At 35.0% G+C, this 22,593-nt stretch overlaps 3 protein-coding genes and 1 non-coding gene across 10 annotated transcripts; 1 reads left to right on the plus strand and 3 right to left on the minus strand.

Annotated features, from left to right (window-relative positions):
- Positions 1 to 554: 554 nt before the first annotated feature.
- On the minus strand, positions 555 to 678 carry LOC112099410. Its single transcript, XR_002906214.1, has one exon. It is a non-coding gene; the product is annotated as a small nucleolar RNA snoR130 (small nucleolar RNA).
- Positions 679 to 2,499: 1,821 nt separating this feature from the next.
- LOC18043786 (nuclear transcription factor Y subunit A-4) lies at positions 2,500 to 5,452 on the minus strand. Its single transcript, XM_006439046.2, has 7 exons — positions 5,193 to 5,452; positions 4,390 to 4,629; positions 4,194 to 4,309; positions 3,961 to 4,032; positions 3,332 to 3,496; positions 2,820 to 3,244; positions 2,500 to 2,723 (listed from the first exon to the last, which is right to left on the minus strand). The coding sequence occupies exons 2-6, from the start codon at positions 4,583 to 4,585 to the stop codon at positions 2,870 to 2,872; spliced, it is 924 nt and encodes a 307-aa protein (XP_006439109.1). The 5' UTR covers positions 4,586 to 4,629; positions 5,193 to 5,452; the 3' UTR covers positions 2,500 to 2,723; positions 2,820 to 2,869.
- A 2,483-nt stretch (positions 5,453 to 7,935) lies between these two features.
- Positions 7,936 to 12,776, minus strand: LOC18044910 (protein FRA10AC1). 2 transcript variants are annotated; one of them, XM_006439048.2, is made up of 13 exons: positions 12,462 to 12,776; positions 12,306 to 12,373; positions 11,579 to 11,660; positions 11,337 to 11,420; positions 10,665 to 10,704; positions 10,229 to 10,274; positions 9,861 to 9,919; positions 9,492 to 9,559; positions 9,317 to 9,400; positions 9,142 to 9,246; positions 8,943 to 9,032; positions 8,790 to 8,854; positions 7,936 to 8,645 (listed from the first exon to the last, which is right to left on the minus strand). In XM_006439048.2, exons 1-13 carry the CDS (start codon positions 12,515 to 12,517, stop codon positions 8,560 to 8,562), a joined length of 933 nt encoding a protein of 310 aa, XP_006439111.1. In that variant the 5' UTR covers positions 12,518 to 12,776; the 3' UTR covers positions 7,936 to 8,559. The 2 variants fall into 2 exon arrangements, with proteins under 2 accessions (XP_006439111.1, XP_024041824.1); XM_024186056.1 differs by lacking the exon at positions 9,142 to 9,246.
- Positions 12,777 to 15,334: 2,558 nt separating this feature from the next.
- LOC18044911 (cellulose synthase A catalytic subunit 3 [UDP-forming]) lies at positions 15,335 to 22,126 on the plus strand. 6 transcript variants are annotated; one of them, XM_024186522.1, is made up of 15 exons: positions 15,335 to 15,455; positions 16,011 to 16,166; positions 16,601 to 16,796; positions 17,010 to 17,230; positions 17,313 to 17,418; positions 17,513 to 17,711; positions 17,949 to 18,215; positions 18,307 to 18,652; positions 18,728 to 18,865; positions 19,258 to 19,383; positions 19,467 to 19,679; positions 19,867 to 20,131; positions 20,275 to 20,477; positions 20,757 to 21,107; positions 21,216 to 22,126. In XM_024186522.1, the coding sequence occupies exons 2-15, from the start codon at positions 16,143 to 16,145 to the stop codon at positions 21,798 to 21,800; spliced, it is 3,240 nt and encodes a 1,079-aa protein (XP_024042290.1). In that variant the 5' UTR covers positions 15,335 to 15,455; positions 16,011 to 16,142; the 3' UTR covers positions 21,801 to 22,126. The 6 variants fall into 6 exon arrangements, with proteins under 6 accessions (XP_024042290.1, XP_024042293.1, XP_024042288.1 ...); XM_024186520.1 differs by lacking the exon at positions 15,335 to 15,455 and adding an exon at positions 15,482 to 15,640; XM_024186521.1 differs by lacking the exon at positions 15,335 to 15,455 and adding an exon at positions 15,482 to 15,625.
- Positions 22,127 to 22,593: the final 467 nt, after the last annotated feature.

Below are 22,593 nucleotides of genomic sequence, written 5' to 3' on the forward strand. Positions count from 1 at the left end.
ATCAATCGCACATGCTGCTGCCTAGCGCTAATGTCAATCTCATTTACGATGCTAAAGAGTAAATGGCCACGCCACAGCAAAGAAATCGGGAGGAGAGCTGGTGCTGGTCCCTGTCAAGTGCCAAGTGCCAACTAATCCCCCTCCCAATTCCCAATCCCAGACCCAGTTAAAAGATAAGAACAACAAAATCAACTTCAATTCACAAAAATTGTTTGCTTCTGTCGAAGGTGAAATGTTCATATTCACCCGAACAACCAAACTTTAGACATTAGCTAGTAGTCTGGCAACCGCTCAACACAAGGGCCGAGGGTTTGGAAACCAAAAGCTAAAAAATGTTCAGATTATCAGAACGGGATGAATGGCAGTTTTACATTAATTACACATTTACATCTCTCTCTCGCTCTCTCTCTCTCTCTCTCTCTCTACCCCCTCAGGAAAAAGTTAATTCAATGACGAGCACTTCAGAGTATAATAAACAACGAGAGACAGGGATGTTAAAAAATTTGACCAAATTTTAACAAAATGTAGAAACAGTTGAATTTCGAAAAGGGAAGATCCCTCAAAATGCCTAGTATCAACCTTGCACGAAACATTGGTTCCTCAACCTTTACAAGAAAACAAAGGGAGCACCAATTCTTCATGCACGTGCTCGGATTACTAAATATTTCATCACGGGGATGTGAAAAAATGGGCCGACCCTCAGGTGCTCAAAATTAATTACCACACATAGAAATGCAAAAAGGGTTCATCAAAAACATTTTTTCTTTTTTGAGTTCTAAAACATAAATAAATTAGCCTTAAAAAGCTTTGAAAACCAGCATTACGAACTCACATGCTGAAAACAACACAGTGCCTCACTAGAGAGAAAGAAGAAGAAGAGGATGACACGACTCCGGGGAGTAGTAGCTAGGGTTTCCCTAATGATTGGTTCGGGCTCTTCCCTTTTTCTCGGGCCTGGGCCTCCCGGCCTTGCCCAAACTTAAACCAGATCCTTGTCTGTTTATTTCTATTAATTCACCGATGAAATGACACATTTCAATTATACGTGACGTGTTACTTCGGTCTCCTTCAGTTCACATCTATGGAGCGCGGACTCGGGATGGCCGGGCAATTGTAAGCGCAACTAACGCAATCACTGTTATATTTACAAATTTGTTACTATAAAATTTCGTTTAATTTTTATATTTTAAAATTAATACCTATTTAATTTTTATATTTTTAAAAATACCTTAAAATATCCTTGTCGTTAAGTATTAATATCCTTACTGTTATTTTTTGTTCTTTTTGACTCATTTTTACAATATTACCCTCATACAAAAATATTTCTTCTTTATTGGACATTAATAAAAAGAAAAATTAAGTTATCAATTTAACCTAAAAAAGTAAAATAGAAACAAAAAAATTTATATTAATTTTTTTTAATACTCCACCAGGAGTTAATAAATTAATTTTTTATTAGTTTCCAAAAAATTAGTAATTAAAATTATTTTGACATATCTTTCACAAAAATTAATATATATTTTCTTTGTTTTTATTTTATTTGGGGGTTAATTGACAATTTTATTTTTTATTAATGTCCAAAAAAAGAAACAATATTGTAAAAAGGATAATATTGTAAAAATAAGCTAAAAGAAATAAAAGTAAAGGCAGAAGTGTCAATAGTTTAACGAAAGAGATGTTTTGAAGTATTTTTAAGAATATAAAGATTAAACAAGTACTAACCTCAAAATATAGGGACTAAACGAATTTTTACCCTCAAATAACTTATAAGCTTGTCATTCCGAACAAACTTAAAACGGACCATATAAATTTCATACCCAGTGAAAATACTTTTGTTTCCCACGTTCAAATCTTCAGTTTTTTTTCCCTCTTTTTAATTTATTTAATAATCTATCATTGCCCTGTTTTAAACTAAATAATTTAAATCTTAAAGCCCAAACTCAACAATTATGAGATTACAAAAACAAAAATTATAATGAAAGTCGAATAGTAAGTAAAATAGATTGAAAATAAATTAGCCAAACGTTAAAAAATAAAATACACATTTTTTTATTAACTATTTATATAAATAAAATACAAAAAAATTGAAGGAAAATTATAAGTAATTGCTAATCTATTTAAATCCCAGTATATTCATAGAGTAATATACAGTACCGGCTTTTTTTTTTACAAAAAAATAAATAAAGGCACCCTAACAATATCCTGGCTTTGCCCCACTGCTGTCCTAAAGCTTTGCTTGTACGGGCAACTCCACTGACTGAGCACAAAACTATTAAAAGACCAAAAGAGGGGCACAGAGAAACAGATTTCACTTTATTTAACATAATACATGAAAACAAAGCAGTTACATAAAGCCACGTTCTGAGTTCCAAACAAAGGAGTCTTCACACATTTGTTCAGAATATTCAAATGTTTGATTTTTCTAGAAGCTTAATACATTCCCAACTTCCTACTTGATTAATAGATACATAAACTAACAGCATTCCCCCCCCCCCCCCCTTTTTTTTTATCTTCTTTTTTACAGGAAAGGTGAATGGACGAGACGTGGGACTAAAGGCAGAGCAATGAAGATAACATTATATCTTCATCCCTGTATTCTTCTTCCTCATCTCACCCAAAGCCACCACAAGTTTGCAAAGCCAAGAATGAATTGCCTGAGGACCACCACACCAATGATGATTTCCCCATTCTGAAATGGAGGGCATGTATACCTCCAGCTTCGCCTGCACCAAAGAAAAGCATCCCATTAGAAGGACGGACTAGTAACGGAAGTCTTGTGCAGAGAAATTTGAAACTAAGAAGGTTGGATAAAATCAGACCCGTTAGAGCAATCATGGAGTGCCCCTCCAACGTCAAGGAACTTTCACTTTCACTTAACGGGAAGGGCCCCTCGTGGTGCCCCATTCCCCTGCAAGCTTCCCGTCTGCTGTCCCAGGAAGTTCCCTTCCACACTTCCACTAGATGTATTGTACATTGATAGCAGACTCCGGTTATTACTGTTACTATTGGAGGAAGTGTGTTCCATGTGCGCGTTCTCCTCCATTGCCCTCTCTTGCTGAACTATGGATGAGTCCACAGAACCAGTACCATTGGTGGACCCCTTTGAACCGTCTGCACCAGAATTCATACCTTTTTCTGCAGAGTTTGCAGCATTGTCATTGAGCTGCTTAGTATTGAGAAAACGGCCTCCACAACCCCTAGCCCTTCTCATTGCATGTTGATGTCTGGACTCATGAAGATAAGGCTGTAGAGAAAACAATGCATAGGTATCTAGCCCTTGCAAAGTTTTATTATAGAAAATAGTTGCTCCTCTCAAAGAATGAAAGGTTACCTTTCTCGCTTTAATCACTTTCTTTTCAAGCTCAGCCTTAGCACGCGACTGTCTTCGTCTCAAAATACCTCTATACTGTTTTGCATTCACATAAACAGGCTCCTCTTCCATTTCGAGAGGCAAAGGCATTCTTGCTTGATGCATTCCATATAACTGAGGAGGAATCTGGCATAAAAAAGAAGGGATAAAATCTTAAGTCCCAAAAATTCTATTGAATGCCCAAAACCAAGTTGATTCGGTTGCCGCCCCCCAACAAAACAATCTTTCACCCAAATGCTTGAGAATAAATTTAACAAATCGATACTTTGAACAGACCCACCTTCTAGAGGTTTTTAAACTGCTAACAATGCTGACTACTTAGATAAAATTCAAATGAAAAGAAAGGAATGCCATGACCTGCTAAAAACTTTGATATAAATTAAAAGACAGACATCATCCAAGCACAATGCACGCCCTACATATATAACCATACACACTATATATAAAACATGATACTTACATAATTTCTTTAAATACATGGACAGGACACCAAAAGTACCCTCCCCAAACTACCTTGACAGGTTTATCCTGCCAACTACCATTCTTTTTCACACATTTATAAAATTTGAAAGGGACTGCAGATTGCATACCATAACTTGTGGCACATAGGGGGTAATTACTCCAACATGTTGTGGATCTGTATATGGATATGATGTCAAAACCTGAAAATTTTATTAAAATTAGGTACATCACCATCTCGTGCAAACAAGGCTAAGTCCTATGCACTTATATTTGCTACAATAACAAAGAGCGCTAACAACTATTTGTGTGCATCCATGTGTGGCTTGGTTAGGGGGTAAAGAAGAGGGGGAGAAGATCTTACAATTGAGTGACCAACTAGCTCCATTTGGGAATTTTGTTCAAGGCGTTCGCCCATAGTTAGAGGTGTTGAGGATGGAATATGTTTGAGATGCGCATGTTCTTGTCCATTAATCCCATCTGTTATGGAAAAGCCAACCTTCATCAATATAGTTGCCATACTATATTTCTTTATTCTACACCATGGAAGCAAAAATTACCTTGTGAATAGGTGGCACCATTTACAACAGAACCATTTGGTTGTTCCCTTGAAGATTTAGAAGCTGCTGCTTCAGCTAAGGAGGCACCAGTTCCTGTCCCACTCCACCAAGGCTGCTGGGAATAGATAGCTGATTGCGAGACACTCTGAGCACCACGGTCTAACTGCCGATTTTCATCAGGTTTTGCCGGCATCATTCACAACCTAATCCTCTAATAGTATAAACAGCCTAATCCTGCACCTAATTGAATTGACCAAAACAAAAAGTGAGAGAAAGAGGGACAGCAAAAACGAGGAAGTCATGAACCATCACATTCTAGAACTTGGCATTTGACAACATATTGCTCAAAATCCTAAACAATACATAAATACGAAGAACTTTGCATGCGTGCAAATGGCAATATGCATGCTCAAAAAAATGAACAAAAGAATGCTTTTGTTGTTACCCAACAAGAATAAAACCAATAAGTTACTTCAAAACAGAGTATAAACTCAAAAGCTCCACTGAATTGCTTTAAAAAACAAAAAAAAAAAAATCAAAATCAAAATCAAAGCTGTAAACAGTTTAATACCCAAAAACACAAATCTCCACTATCACAAACTGAATAAATCTAATTAACATAAAATTCTCATCCAATCATCCCTAATTCCACTCCAAACTCCACTCTTTTCACTTCAAAATACAAAACCCCCCGACAGATTAGCACCAAAACACAAAACTACAGGCTCAATTCAAACCCTAACGACCAATTTTAGTTAAAATTCAAAATCATCAATCAAAATTGAAAAGAGAGAGAGGCTTACTGTGAGATGAGAAGCAGAGCATAGAGATTCTAAAAGAAAGTCACCGACTTTGATTCGTTTTAGTTTAGTCTGTATTTCTCTGCAACCTTAAGAGAGACACAGATACTGTGACATTTCTTCTGATGGTGAAATTGCGAATTTATATTTGACAATTTGTGGAATTTTTATCATGAGTAAGCTAAAAACAGTATTTGGTTTTATTTGTTTTTTACTTTTTTCGATTTGTTGCTCACGCAAAGCAAAGGTCCTTTTCCGTATCGGTTCTAAGGAAGGAAGAACACGACAAATTTGGGGAACTGCGTTAAATGACGGAACTAGCCTTGATCCTTTGGTAGTAGTTGATTTTTCTTTTTTTCCTTTTTTTTTTTCTTAATTTGTGATGTACCAGAACCCTTTGGTAAATTTATAATTCAAAATTTTACACAATCCAAATATCGATTTTTTAATATTTTAAAATATATTTGATGTGTGATTTTAAACGAAAATAAAATGAATTTTTGTTATTTTTTTTATTCAGTTAATATTTAAATCGCAACAAAAACTTTTTTATCATGATTGTTGTAGAGCATGAAGTACATGAAATTTTTTCAGGTAATTGTAAGCGAAGTGAGACCAACTTTTAGTATGTGAACTAATTTTCTTCTACATGCGAGTGCAAGAAGCGTTGAGTGTGCAGAATGAAATCATTTGATTCCAACAGTTATGGAGTCTTTTTATTAATTTTTTTTTTTTCAGCTTTAAGCAAATGCTTGAGCAACAATTTTAATGATTGACTAGTAAATTATGGATTCTTGGTTGGTGAGTAACTATCATGGCCCTATTTTTAAACCAATCAAATCTTTTTCTTTTCCCTCTTCATGTTCCGATGTTGCTTGCAAAGCCGATGACCAATGTTGCCTTGTCTTCACCAAATCTTTCCCACTAGACCACGATTTTCTCCCCTTTATCCCTTTTTTCTTCCCTTAATTTTTATTTTACGTGTTAGGCAAGTTTCCAATCAATTGAATTAGCAATTCATTACAAACTAGATAATTCTATTTTATTTATTATTCTAAAAAAAATGGAGCAAGTTTTCTGTTGCTAATATTGCTAAAAATTTGCTGGAAATTTATTTGGATCAACTATGCTATAGCACAGCATAAATATATTTATTTAGAAAAAAATTGAACCTACTTTTAAATGATTAAGAAAAACTCTTGCTCTTATACATGCACGCCGAAAAAAAATAATAAAATCGAACCGCTTTGTACTTGTACGTGTGTTGCTAACAAAGTTGGCAATTTTCAATGTTTCTTTCATCGTTTATATCGAAATCCGTACGGTGAATTGTTTTCCGAAGGGTTAGGGAAGGGACGAAAAGTAGAAACAGGGGCAATTTGGACCAAAAACATGAGAGACGTTGAGCCCCGGCAGCGTTATTTCTCTACATAAAAATAATGGAATTTAAAAAACAAATTGGAAAGTGCCAGCGTCGACACATGTAATGAAGCCCGACGTGTCAGGATTATAGTGGAACTAGTAGGGTCCACACGCTGTGAGTTTGTCACGTCGATAGCATTAATGACTCTCATCAGAGGTCAACTTTGGAGTTCGTATGCTAACGGCGTAGTAACGCTACTCTCCGTTTCATGACGGCACCGTTGATTGTCCTCGTTCTAAGGCAACAGGCTAGGTACCGGGCTCAAAGGGAGAAATAAATCAAATAAAAAGGTTAACAATTATTTTGCTGTTATAGCACAAATAAAAAGATTATGAATTTTCTTTTAATTATTTAGATGAGCTTACGGTGCCACATCATGTGTATGCTAAAGATATTAGTATAATAGTCAAATAAAATATTAATTCACAATAGCAAAGGTACCTTCTGAATGACAAATACAAGATATAATTATTAGATAGTTAATGAATTCATTGAAATCTTTCATCATTTTAAGGTAACTTTATCGAGAGAATAGATAGAAAATCTATTTAAATTTTTTCCACCATACTTTAAAAGAAAAAAAAAGGCACTAGAAAAAAGAAAATTAAAGTCCCACCTTTATATAAATCAAACACTTCAATACTTTATTGATAAAATATCAAGCAAGTAAAACTCAAAGTTTATCTTATTATTTAGGAGGCAGGTAAGGGCTCTTACAATTAGATATTAATTAAAAATAAATTATAATTATTTATGGTTTTTCAGATCTAAAACTTCACATGAAGATCTAATTATATGTGATTTTTGAGAGCTAACTCTTTAAATTATCTTCATAAGAATAACATTCATCAAAAGATATTAAAGCTTATTGGGACACGTCCAACACAAATTTTAAATTTCGTTTGACCAAACGATGGTCCCAATGTTTGATGACGATGAACTAAGTGAAAGCGAAGAGTAATGAGACGACAATAAATGTTACAATATGTTGTTACTTGAGAAATGTAATTAACAGACAACTAACATATGGAACAATGAAACTACAGCGGCCAAACATATAACATTTGTGCTACATGAAATGTTTCGAGGCATGTGAGGACAGGCTGGCATCTCGCGAACTGAGCGGAGATGCAGACACGTGGTAGCAAAGGGAAGTCCCATACTTCCCACATACAGACAGCTCAGCCTGGCTAGAGGGCTAAATTACAAAACTTGGCATGGTGCTCGTAAAGCTGGCATTGGCCCTACTTGAAACAAAGTTTGAATAGTACAAAACATTTCTGATTCCCCAAACAAATGCAAAGGTACAGAATGGAAGTAACAGAATCAGAAGTTGACAATTATTTTATTTCTGTACTTTGTGATTCCAAACTAGCAGTAAAAATGCAAACTCACGAGTCATGATAAACCGAATGATGCTAGCCCAAAAAGGGTTACACCCTTCTTAAGTAGAGATGACCTTCTTAGGTAGAAATGAATTATGGTTCCAAATAGACAAGAGAAAAAGTTTATAGCGTTGGCCCAGTAAAGATACCGGGCCCGCGATCATTCGGGTTGAAATTCCAAATGGGTGAAGTTTAAAAGAGAAAGATAACCCTTGCTTTGTAGTGAATATTGATACCCATTAGATTACTACAGCAATGATCAATTTACAAAACAAGAGTCACGATAGTTCTTGGAAACTGTTGTCGCCCGTGAGCTCCCATCCAAAAAGCTACTCCTTTATCATGACAAATCTGAAACTTCTCTAAGCCAAGAACTGAGAAATTTTTTGGCATTTCTTTTACCTTTCACAACTGAAATTGCTATAGTAAAAGAAGCAGTAGATTTTTAGCTGAATGTATCCATTTCATATTCCCACTTACATGTTGGTGAACTTCCTTCAGTCAGGAGTTTGTCAAACACAGAAGAGTGACGTTGGGTAAGGTAGCTATAGTTCGGCTACTATCATGGGAACATTCCCTCCATAAATTCATCGAAGTTGTCGTCATTATTGACACTATGATTGCCAGCCGAACTTGAAGCTTTCCTTTCTGTAAAAAAGCACATCAAATAGATGTAAGTTAATCATTGATGATCAAACATGATGATGCAAGAATAGAAACTTTTAATTGGCATGCAGCATTTAGGAGTTAAGACTACACAGTATTGGAATATCAACAGAGGCAACTAGAAACCTTTTCTTTTCTCTTTGCTACTCTTGTACACCTTGTTTGAGTCACTGTCACTACCTGATTCATCTCTGAAAGTAGAGTGGGAGTCAGTTTCTAAACAATAACAGTGGACAATATGAACCAAAGAAGGAAACAAAATTGAAAAAAGTCTGGCACCTGTTCCTCTTGAGCTCTTCTTTCTCTTTTTTTTCCAAACCTTTTCTGTCATGCTTCTCTTCTGTATCGTCATCACTCAATGAGATTTCCCTGAAACAAGACCAAGTGAGTTACAAAAGAGAAAAAATGTAAAAGCATCAGTGCTTCAATCGGTAGATAATCAATAGCAAAATAAAAGCCCTTGGACTCAAGTTAGCACCTCTTCCTTTTGTGCTCTTTTTTATCTCTTCTTTCTGAAATTTTTCTCCTCTCCTTGCTCTCCTCATTTTCCTCGTCTGTATCATGGTCACTTCTAGACTGATACCTGAAAGTAGACAGTAAAGTCAGCTACTAAAGGGAAAAAGTACTCTTATGTTCTGCACTGAAATGAGTACCTCTTCCTTTTGTTCTCCTCTTTTTCTCTTCTATCTAATTGCTCCTTCTCTTTCCTTCTTTTGTAATGAAGCTTCTCCGCACATCTATTTGAAAATGATCAACCAGAGAAAAATCAAGTCAGAAAAACATCAGTTAAACACCCTAAACCAGCACGGTTGTTAAATACCCACTCACCTTTCACAAGTTACCAATTTCACAAGTGCTTGTTTATTTTCTCCAGCTTCGACGTAAGTAAAGTTCACCTGAAAATTATTCAATGAGATAAATGAGAAAATAAGAACCTCCAATGAAGCTCTTCCAGGGAAAATGCAATATAGCATCCGGTAGGTTTAATTCCAAGTTAAATCTGAAATCACAATCAAAAGATCCATGGCTAGTCTTTACATCTTAGAACGTATTCCAACAATAGTCAGTTCACATTAATATCAATAGTTTTGTGCCTTATCAAGAAATAACTAATATTACCACTTGATGACCTAAACAAATTTCAGAAATGAAAGGTTAACTAAGATTCCAATCAGTGATAAAAGTACAAAGACTTGCCTCATAGCTTGCTAGGCCATCTTTTTCATCACAATGTTTGTTACCACATACGAACTGCCCTGATGAAAGGAATAACATGTAAATTTTGACCCTTAACAACGTTCCTAACAGTGACACATTCCTTGTTTTAACCCTTTTTTTTTGGTGGTTGGGGGGGGGGGGGTAGTACAAGGATCGATAAAATCAGCATTTCAGAAGATAAGATGAGAGTGTGAGAGTGCAAGCAAATCACACACGTGTTTCTTTGCCATAGAAATAGGTTATCAACAATATAATATGCATGCAGAATTTAGTTTCTTTTTCTTGACAAATACACAGTGCAATTAAAAAAGACTATATCAAATTATTACAATGGTAGAAAACGTTACCTTTGCCGGCTATAACCTCCTTCTCTGTCCTCCATCTCAAACCAATCTACTTTTAAAAAATTAGAATACCAGAGAAAAAAACATTTTAGTGAGATACAACAACACTTCAGTAGTTCAGTGAATAATAATCTTGAATCAGAGAGGAAGAATAATAAAAACTGCAAGGAGTAGCATAGAGACCAAATCAAAGAACTAGACAAAGTAAAAATTCAAAAGAAAAAATAAAGAATTAGGTTATGTAACCATATGCAAAATAACAATATTGCCACCCCAAGCATTACAGTTGATCAGAATATGCCTCCTATTACGAAGGGAGTATAGCATATAAAGAATTTTTTCCATTTACCGACAGTGAGATTAAGCACAGATTAGCATAGCATCAGAGTGACGAGTCCAATAAAGAAATAAAGAAAAACTCATTGCCTACGTCACATACCTTGCCACTCTTGTAATGCGACATGTCGGCTATGCAATATCTTGAATAAGGTTAAGGCAATGAACAACGAACAAAGAAAATATTCACATAATATGTAAATAGTTGGCACAAGCTGGTTGTAGCTACACCAATAGACTCAACCAGTCAACATGACATAAAAAGCATTTACAACTTAGGAAAATAAAAATGCTGCAAATTATTCTACTGTAATTATAGATTGGTTCCTTTTGTCTTGTTTTACCAACAAATTGCTTGCATTAACGCTCTTGTGCCTCGACTGATATGGTACATCTTAAAAAATTTGAATTATTAAAAAAAGATGTGGAAATGCCTGATATTGACTCCATTAATGAAGAGATTTGTCAGCTAGTTCGATAGCCCTAAATTACTACATAAGATATTAATAAATGAAACTTGTGATTCAAATTCGTAGAAGAAATAGGAATTTCAAAGGCCAAAGAAGTTTAGGGGCAAAAAAATTCATGTCAGATAAACATGAGAAGATAATGAGACAATGTACAATTGCTATGATGTACATATGTCTCAGCAGCTATGTTTTACCAGAAAAACCATAATCACCATTCATTTACAATAATAACATGCAGTAATTAGCTAACAAACAGATATTCAAAAAACTGAGATATGCAAAGAGCAGCTACTTGCAGAGGATACTCTTTAAAAAGCTTATCATAATAACGCTTCACTAGCCTCTGTTCCCACGATGAATCCTTATCATCTTCTTCAGAACGTATGAATCTTAAACAAGATAGTTTTAAGCAAAGTCCCAGGTAAGGAATGAACTCAAAAGAAATAGAAAGGTGGAGCATAAGATGTGAAGAGGAAATACATTCATCAGGTGAAATGTAGCAAGAAATGAGATGCTGGTAAGATCAATTTGCACTAAGATAAATTACCGAAATCCTTCTCGTAGAGTGTCTTGATCAGTTTTAACAGGTAACTTAAGACTCATAGGCTTTTCTTTCCCATAAAAGGCAACTGCAATAAAAAGACAAACAGGAATCTTCTAAAAATTGACCACAAAATTTTACACCAAAGTAAAGTTAATATAAAATTTAAGAGAAAAAAAAAAACAAAGTCTTTCCCATTTCTCCTAGACTAAAATGGAATCAGAATTAATGATGGTGAACAAATCAAATTGTAATAAGCAATCCAAATAACTACAAGAGAACCAAAATTTCTCAAAAAACAATTGAAAATCCAACAAACACACTATCCAAACAGTTTCACAGCAAGTATTTGGATGTTAAAAGCAAGATCACTTGTCTGTTACTTAAATGTTGGGGATTGAAGTGTTAAGGCTTTTAATCAGGTAAAGATGAGAAACAAAATCAATAGCTTTCGCATCAAACCAAATACTTTAGCAGTAACACTTTCAAAATTAAGAAAAACCGAAGCAAACATACACTTATACACAATAATTTTTTCCATTAATAATGAAAAATTAAATGTGAGGCCGACTGTAGCCTCCTTCCTGGCTTGATGGAGGAGATTGTTCGTCATCCTTTTGATTTAGGACACCAAGAATCAGCAAATAAAATGCTCACTATTTGCATTATTCTTTATGTCCTTTTTTTTTCAGTTAATTAAACCAAAATTAAACATCAATTTTTGCAAATTTACCGTAATCTTTTAAGAATTTATTGTGGCGATCATAGGCATTGAGTCCTCGAATTTGCGCTTGGTACTGCCTGCACAAAATCAAAATTAAATTATTAAACATCCATTGAATTACTTGAAGTTATTTGAAAGAAGAACAAAGGTGTAATTGAAACGTACTGCTTTCTCTCTTCTCTATCGAAGATTTTGGACTTGAGAGAGCCGAAAGAGGCCATGTTTCATTGCTTTCAATACGACAACGTCAAGACGAATGATCGGCTGATAGAAGAAATTAAATTCGACTTCGAGTTCGACAAAGGCTCAGGATAAAAGAAAACTCGGGGGCTTTGCGGCAAATATCCCTTTGAACGCCAATCCTGTTAGAACTATGCTTCCAAATCAACATTTACGGTGCTATGTCAATAATGTTGATGAAAATACCAAATAACCACCGACAAAAATTGCGTTCAAAAAATTTGGTTGAACATTTTTCCATGCTGGCGTACTTAGAAAAGAACACTGCCAAGTGCCACAGTATCTTAAATAATGTGATATTGATAGATTGATTGTTGAAAGATAATATAATTAATTTATTTGAATTTATAAATAATTATTAATTAATTAATAAATAATATATTATTTAAGATAAAATTTAGAATAAAAAATTTAAAATGTCAACATTATTATTATTACGCGGCGATGATAAACAATTTTGCACAACAGCTCGCCAGTCAAATCATTCCTTCCCACACGACACTTTCATGGTAACTGAACTTCCATGCTAACTAGAAAACTTTAGCTCAATTCCAGGATAGCAGGAAGAATGATACGACTGGCGAGCTGTTGGACTTGGCACTTCCCTTCCCCAAGTACTTATTACCTATATATTATATGCTCTCTAAGAAATTTTTCCATCAACTATTTAAATTCATAAAAATTTTCTTTGACAAAGGAAGATCACAAATTTACGTTAAGCATGTATCGCATTGGTTATAAAAGATGTACCACGTCAAAAATAATTTCTATTTAAATTTTTTTGAAACAAAATTTATATTTCTATTTGAAGTTGTTGTTCAATATATATCCAGTCTATTTTATATTTCATTACAAGAATTTAAGAGTTCGGTTTAAGAAACAATTAGGAAAAAGAAAAAGAGAAAATGACCTAGCTACTACAATAATGGAGGATTTGATTATAAAACCATGATGAATAAAGACTTAGTAAACATCTAAAAAATGGAGATATAAAAGTGCGTTTATAGAGTAAAAGATAAAGTTTTAAGTTATGATAATAAACTTATTGAGTATATAGATTTATTGAGTACTGTGATGGGTTTTCAATATTCCCACCCATGGTAAATGGTAATATGAGGCACCGACATCAATACATCTAACAACTCCTTGGTAATATGAGGCGCCGACATCAATACATCTAACAACTTCATTTCTTTTTAATCTCAAATTGCTGCTAGTTGGTGAGTTTTTGCAATCAAATCATGCTTTTGTGGTGGCCCAAATATTCAAACAAATGGTATTCTATTTTGTTGTCAGCCTTATGCCCGTATTGATAGGATATTATGCTGCACGAAATCTTTAATTAGAGTAGCGATGATGATGGATACAAGTATGTCATTATTAAATTTGTACTTTAAAAAATTTAAATTATTATATTCATCTGCAATTAGTAATATTTTTTTAATTTAAAAAAAAAACTCGTTCGTTGCGAGTTTTAATAATTATTAAATCCACCCGTAGTCTACAATAATTTTTTTTTTCAGATTCACACATTTAAGATCATAAATATTAAAAAAAATACTTTCAGTAATTTATAAAAATTAAATTATATAATTCAAATTATAAATTTATAATAATAGCCTAAACAATTCCACATAAAATTCTCCGTTCTAGATTTTATTAATATTACTAATTAATATACAAATATTATCAACAATATTAACATGTAAATTTTGGACAACTATTGTTAATAATTAATTAAAGCAACTCGTAATGATTTTAGGAACACTCATCTATTTCTAATCACACACTCTTTTGCTTCAATTTTTTCCCTGCGGCCAAACAGCTTTTCTATTGTTTTACATGATTATTATATATGCTAACCAGCGGAGGGGACAAAATACTCCATTTTGAATGAAATCATTCCACATGTTTTAATCTCGAAGCAAGCACTATAACCCTGTCATAGTTTACAAAATTAAAGGAGTGGTTATATAACACGCAATGTTATTATTAATAATGGGTGAATATGTATAAATACTTTTTTTGAATATTGCATAAGAAGTACAATACAGATAGTGATAAATACAAAAGTGGGATGATAAGCTCTTTTATCTTTTACATCTATCGAGTGTCAAACCATAATCAATTTTGTTAAGCTTAATCCCATTCACTTAACTTTGATTGTGGGTACATATTATTTATACTTAAATACATACATTGCCGTTGGTTTTCTCTTAACTTAAATTGCTTATTAAAAATTATTTAATTTTTCATAAAAAAATTTTAATTCAATAATAGACGAAATAATATTTTATTAACCACTTCTGTTAATTTTAAATCCAGCAATTAATCCAACCATTTGGAAAAAAATAAAAAAAAATTTGCCCACGAGCTGAACACAGTAAACTGCGACAACTGCCCACGTTTTCCGTTTTTAACACCATTGTCAAAAGCGACCAAAAATTAAAAAAAAAACGCGAAACGGGTTCAAAGTTCAAAATGAACGGAGCAAAAATCATTGTTCAGGGCCAACGTGGCACGTTCTCATTCGCGAAAGTAATCTCACTCAAAATCCTCCACATACGAAGTAAGTACTCCCCAACGAAACTGCAAGTCTGCAAGTCTGCAACAGCAGCACAACAGCGGTAATTTCGTTATTTTTTCACTTCACTCCAGCTGTACGCATCCAAAATCAAGCTAAGCCAAACCAAGCCCATAAAGGTAAAAATCCAAATAAATTTTAATAAAAAAAAAAGAAAAAGACATTTTAACAAAAATCGTAACAACGGATATTAAAATAATAAGAGACTCAAAAAAACGACTTTGAGCAATACCTTTTCTTTCGCTGTAGCGAGCACTGTCGGTGGTGTCGTTTTGATCTGAGAGCAGATTTATTGTTGATGTGTCGTTTTCGTGTATTTCAAGTCATTTCTCGATGTACAGCTAATTAAACAGAAGCAAATTTTATTATTATTATTTTAAATTATATGTATTGATCTATTTATAGAGATTGTCACTGGCTGTCTGTTATTTTGAATTGCTCGTCTACTCAGGTCAGGTCGGATCATTTTGGTCAGTCTCACAGCTCATTGATCTCCGATTCCGTGGTCTGCTTATCAAATGTCGATTAACATTTTTTTATTATCATTTAATTTTGGGCACATTGATGGATTATTTGTCTGAGATCTGATTTTGTCTTTCCTTAAATTTGTGAATCGGATTTAGATTTGACTTTGTTAATGTGCTGTTTGGTAACCGAGAAAATCGAGGAAAGCGAGAGAACATCCAATTGAATTTATTTGCATTCCAGTATGAGATATTTGCCCCTTTTTTCCTATTTGTTTGCTGAAGTTCACTAACTGACTGATGCAAATTTGCAGTGTGTGTTTTTCTATTTTGCTACATATTTGTTTTAACTGGAAATTAAACTGAATCATATTAATAGACAGTGTTTATTGAACGAGACTATCTGATCCGCGCTCTCTTTTGCAGATCTGAGCTTTAAACTCGAGCAATTTGCGAGAATTACTAGTTGTTGAACTGCCAGGCATGCAGAGATCTTGCTGAGACAAGAACTATATTCTATATTTGTTGCTCAAATTTGAACGAATAGAAGAAAGTAACATGGAATCAGAGGGAGAAACAGGGGTACTATCAAATAACTTCTGATTCATTTGTCTAGCTATGTTAGTTTTTGAAGTTAATGATTTGTCTTTCATTGTTTCATTGATTAGAAAACTGAGGGGGAAACAAAAAAAGAGAAAGAAAATGATTGTATTGAAGAAATTTTATGATGTTTTGCATTCTATGGTGTGAAGAACATCATTCCATTTAAGCTAAACAGTTTGCGTGTTTATTATTGTCTTTTAATGGATTTCATGGTTTGTCTCAAGCAACTGAGTTGGCAATAGATATAAGCAGTGCCTGAACTCTCAACTGTTCTTGATGTTTTTGATATGCAGACAGAGTTGGGTTTGCTGGTTTGTTCTAGATTTGTCATTATGTGGTGTTAGATTAATAGATATTGCCTTTTAAGGCCTTTGAATTGGATGGGCTTTAATAATTTTTGTTTTGCTGCTCAGGTGAAGTCCATTAAGAACTTGGGTGGGCAGGTTTGCCAGATCTGTGGTGATAACGTCGGCAAAACTGTGGATGGTAATCCATTTGTTGCTTGCGATGTATGTGCATTTCCCGTTTGCAGACCCTGCTATGAGTATGAGAGGAAGGATGGGAACCAGTCTTGCCCTCAGTGCAAAACTAGATATAAAAAGCACAAAGGTTTGTTAAACAATGCATTACTAAATATTCATTAGATGCTTTACTTCGAAGTATTAAATATGAATTTGTAAATACAATGCGATCCATAACATTTAAAGCTGATCAAATTTTATTGACATTATAGAATGTAAATGCCAAGGATTTTCTCCCACTTCTAATTCTTTTTCCTTGATGGATGATACTGGATGACATACTTTGCTCATTGTTTTCCAGGTAGTCCTGCTATTCTAGGGGATCGAGAAGAAGATGGCGATGCTGATGATGGAGCAAGCGATTTCAATTACTCATCGGAAAATCAAAACCAAAAGCAAAAAATTTCAGAGCGCATGTTGGGCTGGCATATGAGATACGGACAAGGGGAGGATGCCAGTGCTCCAAAATATGACAATGAGGTTTCTCATAACCATATTCCTCGGCTGACTGGTGGGCAGGAGGTACGTCAGTAACCTTCTGGCATGCTCTTTATCTTTTTGCGGATAGATCGAAGTCAAATAATCTTTTGGCCATTCCTGCTAGGTTTCTGGGGAACTGTCTGCTGCATCGCCTGAACATCTCTCCATGGCATCTCCTGGAGTTGGCCCTGGCAAACGTATCCATTACTCAGGCGATATTAATCAATCACGTATGTACATCCTTTCACAAGCTACTTTTTCCTGATGCTATCGTCATTCCTTTCTGGTATTAATTCTTGGTCCTGGGAACTACTCTTTTTGCAGCTAGTATTAGGGTTGTGGATCCTGTAAGGGAGTTTGGATCACCTGGATTAGGCAATGTGGCATGGAAAGAGAGAGTTGATGGCTGGAAGATGAAGCAGGAGAAGAATGTTGTTCCTATGAGCACTGGTCAGGCAACATCTGAGAGGGGTGGTGGGGATATTGATGCTAGCACCGATGTGCTTGTGGATGATTCCTTACTGTGAGTTCCTACCTGATTGAATTCTATGAATTTTCCTTTGTATATTGCCATGTTTTGTCTTGTGCTTGATTACATCAGCTTCACTGTCTCAAGGCATTTCACAATTTCACAGTGAGATCTTTTTTCACTCCTAGCAGACTTTGTCATTTGTGCAGGGACTGTCGTTCAATAAGCATGACCACTAGTCATTGGTTTGCAAGTATAATAATCTCAAGTCTAATTGCTTTTGTCTTATAGGAATGATGAAGCCCGACAACCTCTCTCAAGGAAGGTTCCCATTCCATCATCTAGGATAAATCCTTACAGGATGGTTATTTTTCTGCGACTCATTATTCTTGGCATTTTCTTGTACTACCGAATAAAAAATCCTGTGCACAATGCCATTGCTCTGTGGTTGATATCTGTGATCTGTGAGATCTGGTTTGCAATATCCTGGATATTTGATCAGTTCCCCAAATGGCTTCCAGTAAATCGCGAGACATATCTCGACAGGCTTTCTCTGAGGTACCATCTCTGTCTAATTCGTCTACTTGTGTCATATTAGAACAAATTCTGATTTTTTTTCTGAATGACATCAAATGTATACGAGTAACAGGTATGAACGGGAAGGGGAACCATCACAGTTGGCTGCTGTTGACATTTTTGTCAGTACTGTTGACCCATTAAAGGAGCCTCCTCTTGTGACAGCCAACACTGTGCTGTCTATTCTTGCAGTTGACTACCCTGTTGACAAAGTCTCTTGCTATGTATCTGATGACGGTGCAGCTATGTTGACATTTGAAGCACTATCTGAAACGTCTGAATTTGCAAGAAAATGGGTACCCTTCTGCAAGAAATATAACATTGAACCTCGGGCTCCGGAATGGTACTTTGCTCAAAAAATTGACTACTTAAAGGATAAAGTCCAACCGTCATTTGTCAAAGATCGTAGAGCTATGAAGGCAAGATTTATTGTGCAATCATACCTGCTGCTTCATTCTCCTTGAATATCACTTACATCTTACCTTTTGTTGCAGAGAGAGTATGAAGAATTTAAAATTCGTATCAATGGGCTTGTTGCCAAGGCACAAAAGATTCCTGAAGAAGGATGGGTTATGCAGGATGGTACCCCATGGCCTGGTAATAACACCAGAGACCATCCAGGAATGATCCAGGTAACACCGTTTAATTGTAAATCTGCTTATAATTAACATGACTTGTAAGGGCCTTGTAGCGTAATGAGTTTCTATTGGAAGAAAAACTTTTCATAGAAAAGCCCATGGAACAAGTACATGCAAATATGATTTTATGAATATTGGAATTTCTATTTCTATTTGCATTAACCACCCATTCAAAATTTTCTTATTGTGTCATGTGGCTTTGAGCTGCTTTCTTTTTGTCTGTTTTTTCATCTATTTTGATTATGATTCATTTGGGTGCTCTGAAGTAAAGTCTGATGGTTTTTTCTCATTGAAAGTTGGATCATTTTAATCTGGATGTGGATATGAACTGAAGCTTAGTTGAGTTGATTTGTTAGTAGGATCATTGTGCTATTTGTCATCTGTAGGTTTTCTTGGGAGAAAATGGAGGTCTTGATGCTGAGGGCAATGAGTTGCCACGGTTGGTTTATGTTTCTCGTGAAAAGCGACCAGGCTTCCAACATCACAAGAAAGCTGGTGCTATGAATGCACTGGTGAGTAGTTAATAGTAAGTTGGACTTTTACTCTTCATTATGGGGTTATCTGACTTCTTGTTGCTTGTTTAAATTTAATGCAGGTTCGAGTGTCAGCAGTCCTTACTAATGGACCTTTCTTGTTGAATCTTGATTGTGATCATTACATTAACAATAGCAAAGCCTTGAGGGAGGCTATGTGTTTTATGATGGATCCCAATCTTGGGAAACATGTTTGTTATGTTCAGTTTCCTCAGAGATTTGATGGTATCGATAGGAACGATCGATATGCCAATCGCAATACTGTTTTCTTTGATGTAAGTTCTTTATTCTTTCATAATGTAGTGTACTGTCATTCCAGTTCTGATTGTAGTTAATGCATTGTATTCTGCTAGCACGTGTTTTCATTTGTGCATGTATCTTATCTGTGGTAGCAATTGGATGCAAATTTGAAAATTTTTCAAGACAACTTTTTCTTACACTTAATTTTCTTATGGATTTTAGATCAACTTGAGAGGTTTAGATGGCATTCAAGGTCCTGTTTATGTGGGTACTGGATGTGTCTTCAACAGGACAGCTTTATATGGTTATGAACCTCCACTTAAGCCTAAGCATAGAAAACCAGGGTTGCTATCTTCACTCTTTGGTGGTTCACGAAAGAAGAATTCAAAATCGAGTAAAAAGGGCTCTGATAAGAAGAAATCCAGCAAGCATGTGGACCCTACTGTGCCCATATTTAGTCTTGAGGACATAGAGGAAGGAGTGGAAGGTACATTTCTTGACTTCTATTTTCTTCAGGTTTTGTTTCTTGGTTGATCTAAGCTTCCAGGTTCTAACAGAGCAGAATGTTACTAAAGTTGTTGCAGTTTTATGTTGTATGACTTATCCTCCCTGTCATATTTGCCTACGCAGGTGCTGGATTTGATGATGAAAAGTCACTACTTATGTCACAAATGAGCCTGGAGAAGCGATTTGGTCAATCAGCTGTTTTTGTTGCTTCTACACTTATGGAGAATGGTGGTGTTCCACAGTCTGCAACACATGAAACTCTTCTTAAGGAGGCCATTCATGTTATCAGTTGTGGTTACGAGGATAAAACAGAATGGGGATCTGAGGTATGTTGTCTGATTTAACAGACACTGATGTATTTCCAAGTTTCTGTCTATATAAAGTGACTGTGTGAATCTAAGCAACTGAAATGACTCATTGTTCATCGAACCATTTCTACTAGGCTACTGAATGACCCCTTGCGATGTTATTATAATTCTGGTTCATCTGTAAATAATATGGCACCCCCACCAACACACATTTCTTATTGAAGAAATAACTTTCATTCTCTTTGTTATCATTTCAGTTTCTCTTGCAAACACCGATTTTTGTCTCTTGCTCTGCAGATAGGATGGATTTATGGTTCTGTTACGGAAGATATTCTTACAGGATTCAAGATGCATGCCCGTGGTTGGCGGTCAATTTACTGCATGCCTAAGCGCCCAGCCTTTAAAGGGTCTGCTCCTATTAATCTTTCAGATCGTCTAAACCAAGTGCTTCGGTGGGCTCTAGGTTCTGTGGAAATTCTTTTCAGTCGGCACTGTCCTATCTGGTATGGTTATGGTGGTCGATTGAAATTTCTTGAGAGGTTTGCTTATGTGAACACCACTATCTACCCTCTCACTGCAATTCCTCTTCTCATGTATTGCACGCTGCCAGCTGTCTGTCTATTAACGAACAAGTTCATTATGCCTCAGGTATTTAATCATTACAATTACATCACTAGTTCATTTTTCTAATATTTCAAGTTTGTGAAAATAGACTTCATACCCTAAAATTCTTTTGGTTGGCTCATTTTCTTGCAGATTAGTAACCTTGCCAGTATAGTGTTTATTTCTCTCTTTCTGTCCATCTTTGCCACTGGTATTCTAGAAATGAGGTGGAGTGGTGTTGGAATCGATGAATGGTGGAGAAACGAACAGTTTTGGGTTATTGGCGGTGTTTCATCCCATCTATTTGCTGTTTTCCAAGGTCTTCTCAAAGTACTTGCTGGTATTGACACCAACTTCACTGTCACCTCCAAGGCATCAGATGAAGACGGAGATTTTACTGAGCTCTATATGTTCAAATGGACAACACTACTTATTCCACCAACAACTCTTCTTGTCATAAACTTGGTTGGCGTAGTTGCGGGTGTCTCGTATGCCATCAACAGCGGTTATCAATCATGGGGTCCTCTCTTTGGTAAGCTATTCTTTGCCTTTTGGGTGATCGTCCATCTTTACCCCTTCCTCAAAGGTTTGATGGGACGCCAAAACCGGACACCCACCATTGTTGTCGTGTGGTCAATTCTCCTTGCCTCCATATTCTCTTTACTATGGGTGCGAGTTGATCCCTTTACCACCAGAGTCACTGGTCCTGATGTCAAGCAATGTGGAATCAACTGCTGACAAATAGTGGCTGGATTTCAGAAAAATTGTTTTGGTCTCAAGTCTAAAAGGTGGGGAATCACTGAAGTTCATGATTTTGCCTCCTCTTCCTGTCAGTGAACTTGTTTGTGTATGTGAACTTGTTTTTGTGTATGTGAATTCGCATCTTGTGCAGGATACATATATTTATATATCTATAGGTGGTGAAAACTAGAAAAATGGCGTTGTTGTTTATTTTGGAGAATCTGGAAGATTAGATTATTCTATTTTAATTGATACATGTAAGCAAGCATACCGCTGAAAGATTTATTCATTCTTAGTATACATTGCCAAATTGGGAAGCAAAATCAAATAATGTGTGGTTTGGTGTGGCTTATTAAATGGTTGTGAGTATTTATAATTTTATAAATCCTTTTTTAAAATTTTTGTTGTTCGGTTTTGTTTTCGAATAGAATTTTTAAGTTTAAATAAATTATTTTATTTTTACTAAAATTTAAATTTTAAATTTTTGAAAGTTAAATTTTTTTATATAAAAAATTAACTTTTTAAACTATCTATTTATCTATTTTATTCTTTTTATAACATAATTTTAATAAATACAATTATTAAAAATATTTTAAAATTTTTAATAATATTTATAATTAACAATCAAATAATTAAATTTTTTTGATTTTATTTATAAGAACTCTACTTTAATCAGCTCTATTTCAAAAATTATAACAAATGAAGCCTTTTATTCAATTTGATTTCTCGTCGAAAGCAGATACAGCGTAGACAAGCGATTATCACTTTTATCTTCAACAAAGTTTTAGTT

This window comes from Citrus clementina, unplaced genomic scaffold, assembly GCF_000493195.1.
Source record: "Citrus clementina cultivar Clemenules unplaced genomic scaffold, Citrus_clementina_v1.0 scaffold_4, whole genome shotgun sequence".
NCBI lineage: Eukaryota > Viridiplantae > Streptophyta > Magnoliopsida > Sapindales > Rutaceae > Citrus > Citrus x clementina.

Coding starts and splice junctions, on each gene's coding strand:
- LOC18043786 (XM_006439046.2), bottom strand. CDS start 4,585: ATGATGCCGGCAAAACCTGATGAAAATCGGCAGTTAGACCGTGGTGCT. Junction 4,033..4,193: donor AGCTAGTTGGTCACTCAATT/GTAAGATCTTCT, acceptor TAAAATTTTCAG/GTTTTGACATCATATCCATA. Junction 3,245..3,331: donor AAGTGATTAAAGCGAGAAAG/GTAACCTTTCAT, acceptor TTTTCTCTACAG/CCTTATCTTCATGAGTCCAG.
- LOC18044911 (XM_024186522.1), top strand. CDS start 16,143: ATGGAATCAGAGGGAGAAACAGGG. Junction 16,797..17,009: donor TAGATATAAAAAGCACAAAG/GTTTGTTAAACA, acceptor ATTGTTTTCCAG/GTAGTCCTGCTATTCTAGGG. Junction 18,866..19,257: donor ACCATCCAGGAATGATCCAG/GTAACACCGTTT, acceptor TGTCATCTGTAG/GTTTTCTTGGGAGAAAATGG.
- LOC18044910 (XM_006439048.2), bottom strand. CDS start 12,517: ATGGCCTCTTTCGGCTCTCTCAAGTCCAAAATCTTCGATAGAGAAGAG. Junction 10,705..11,336: donor TATGATAAGCTTTTTAAAGA/GTATCCTCTGCA, acceptor ACCTTATTCAAG/ATATTGCATAGCCGACATGT. Junction 8,646..8,789: donor TAGCAAAGAGAAAAGAAAAG/GTTTCTAGTTGC, acceptor GCTTTTTTACAG/AAAGGAAAGCTTCAAGTTCG.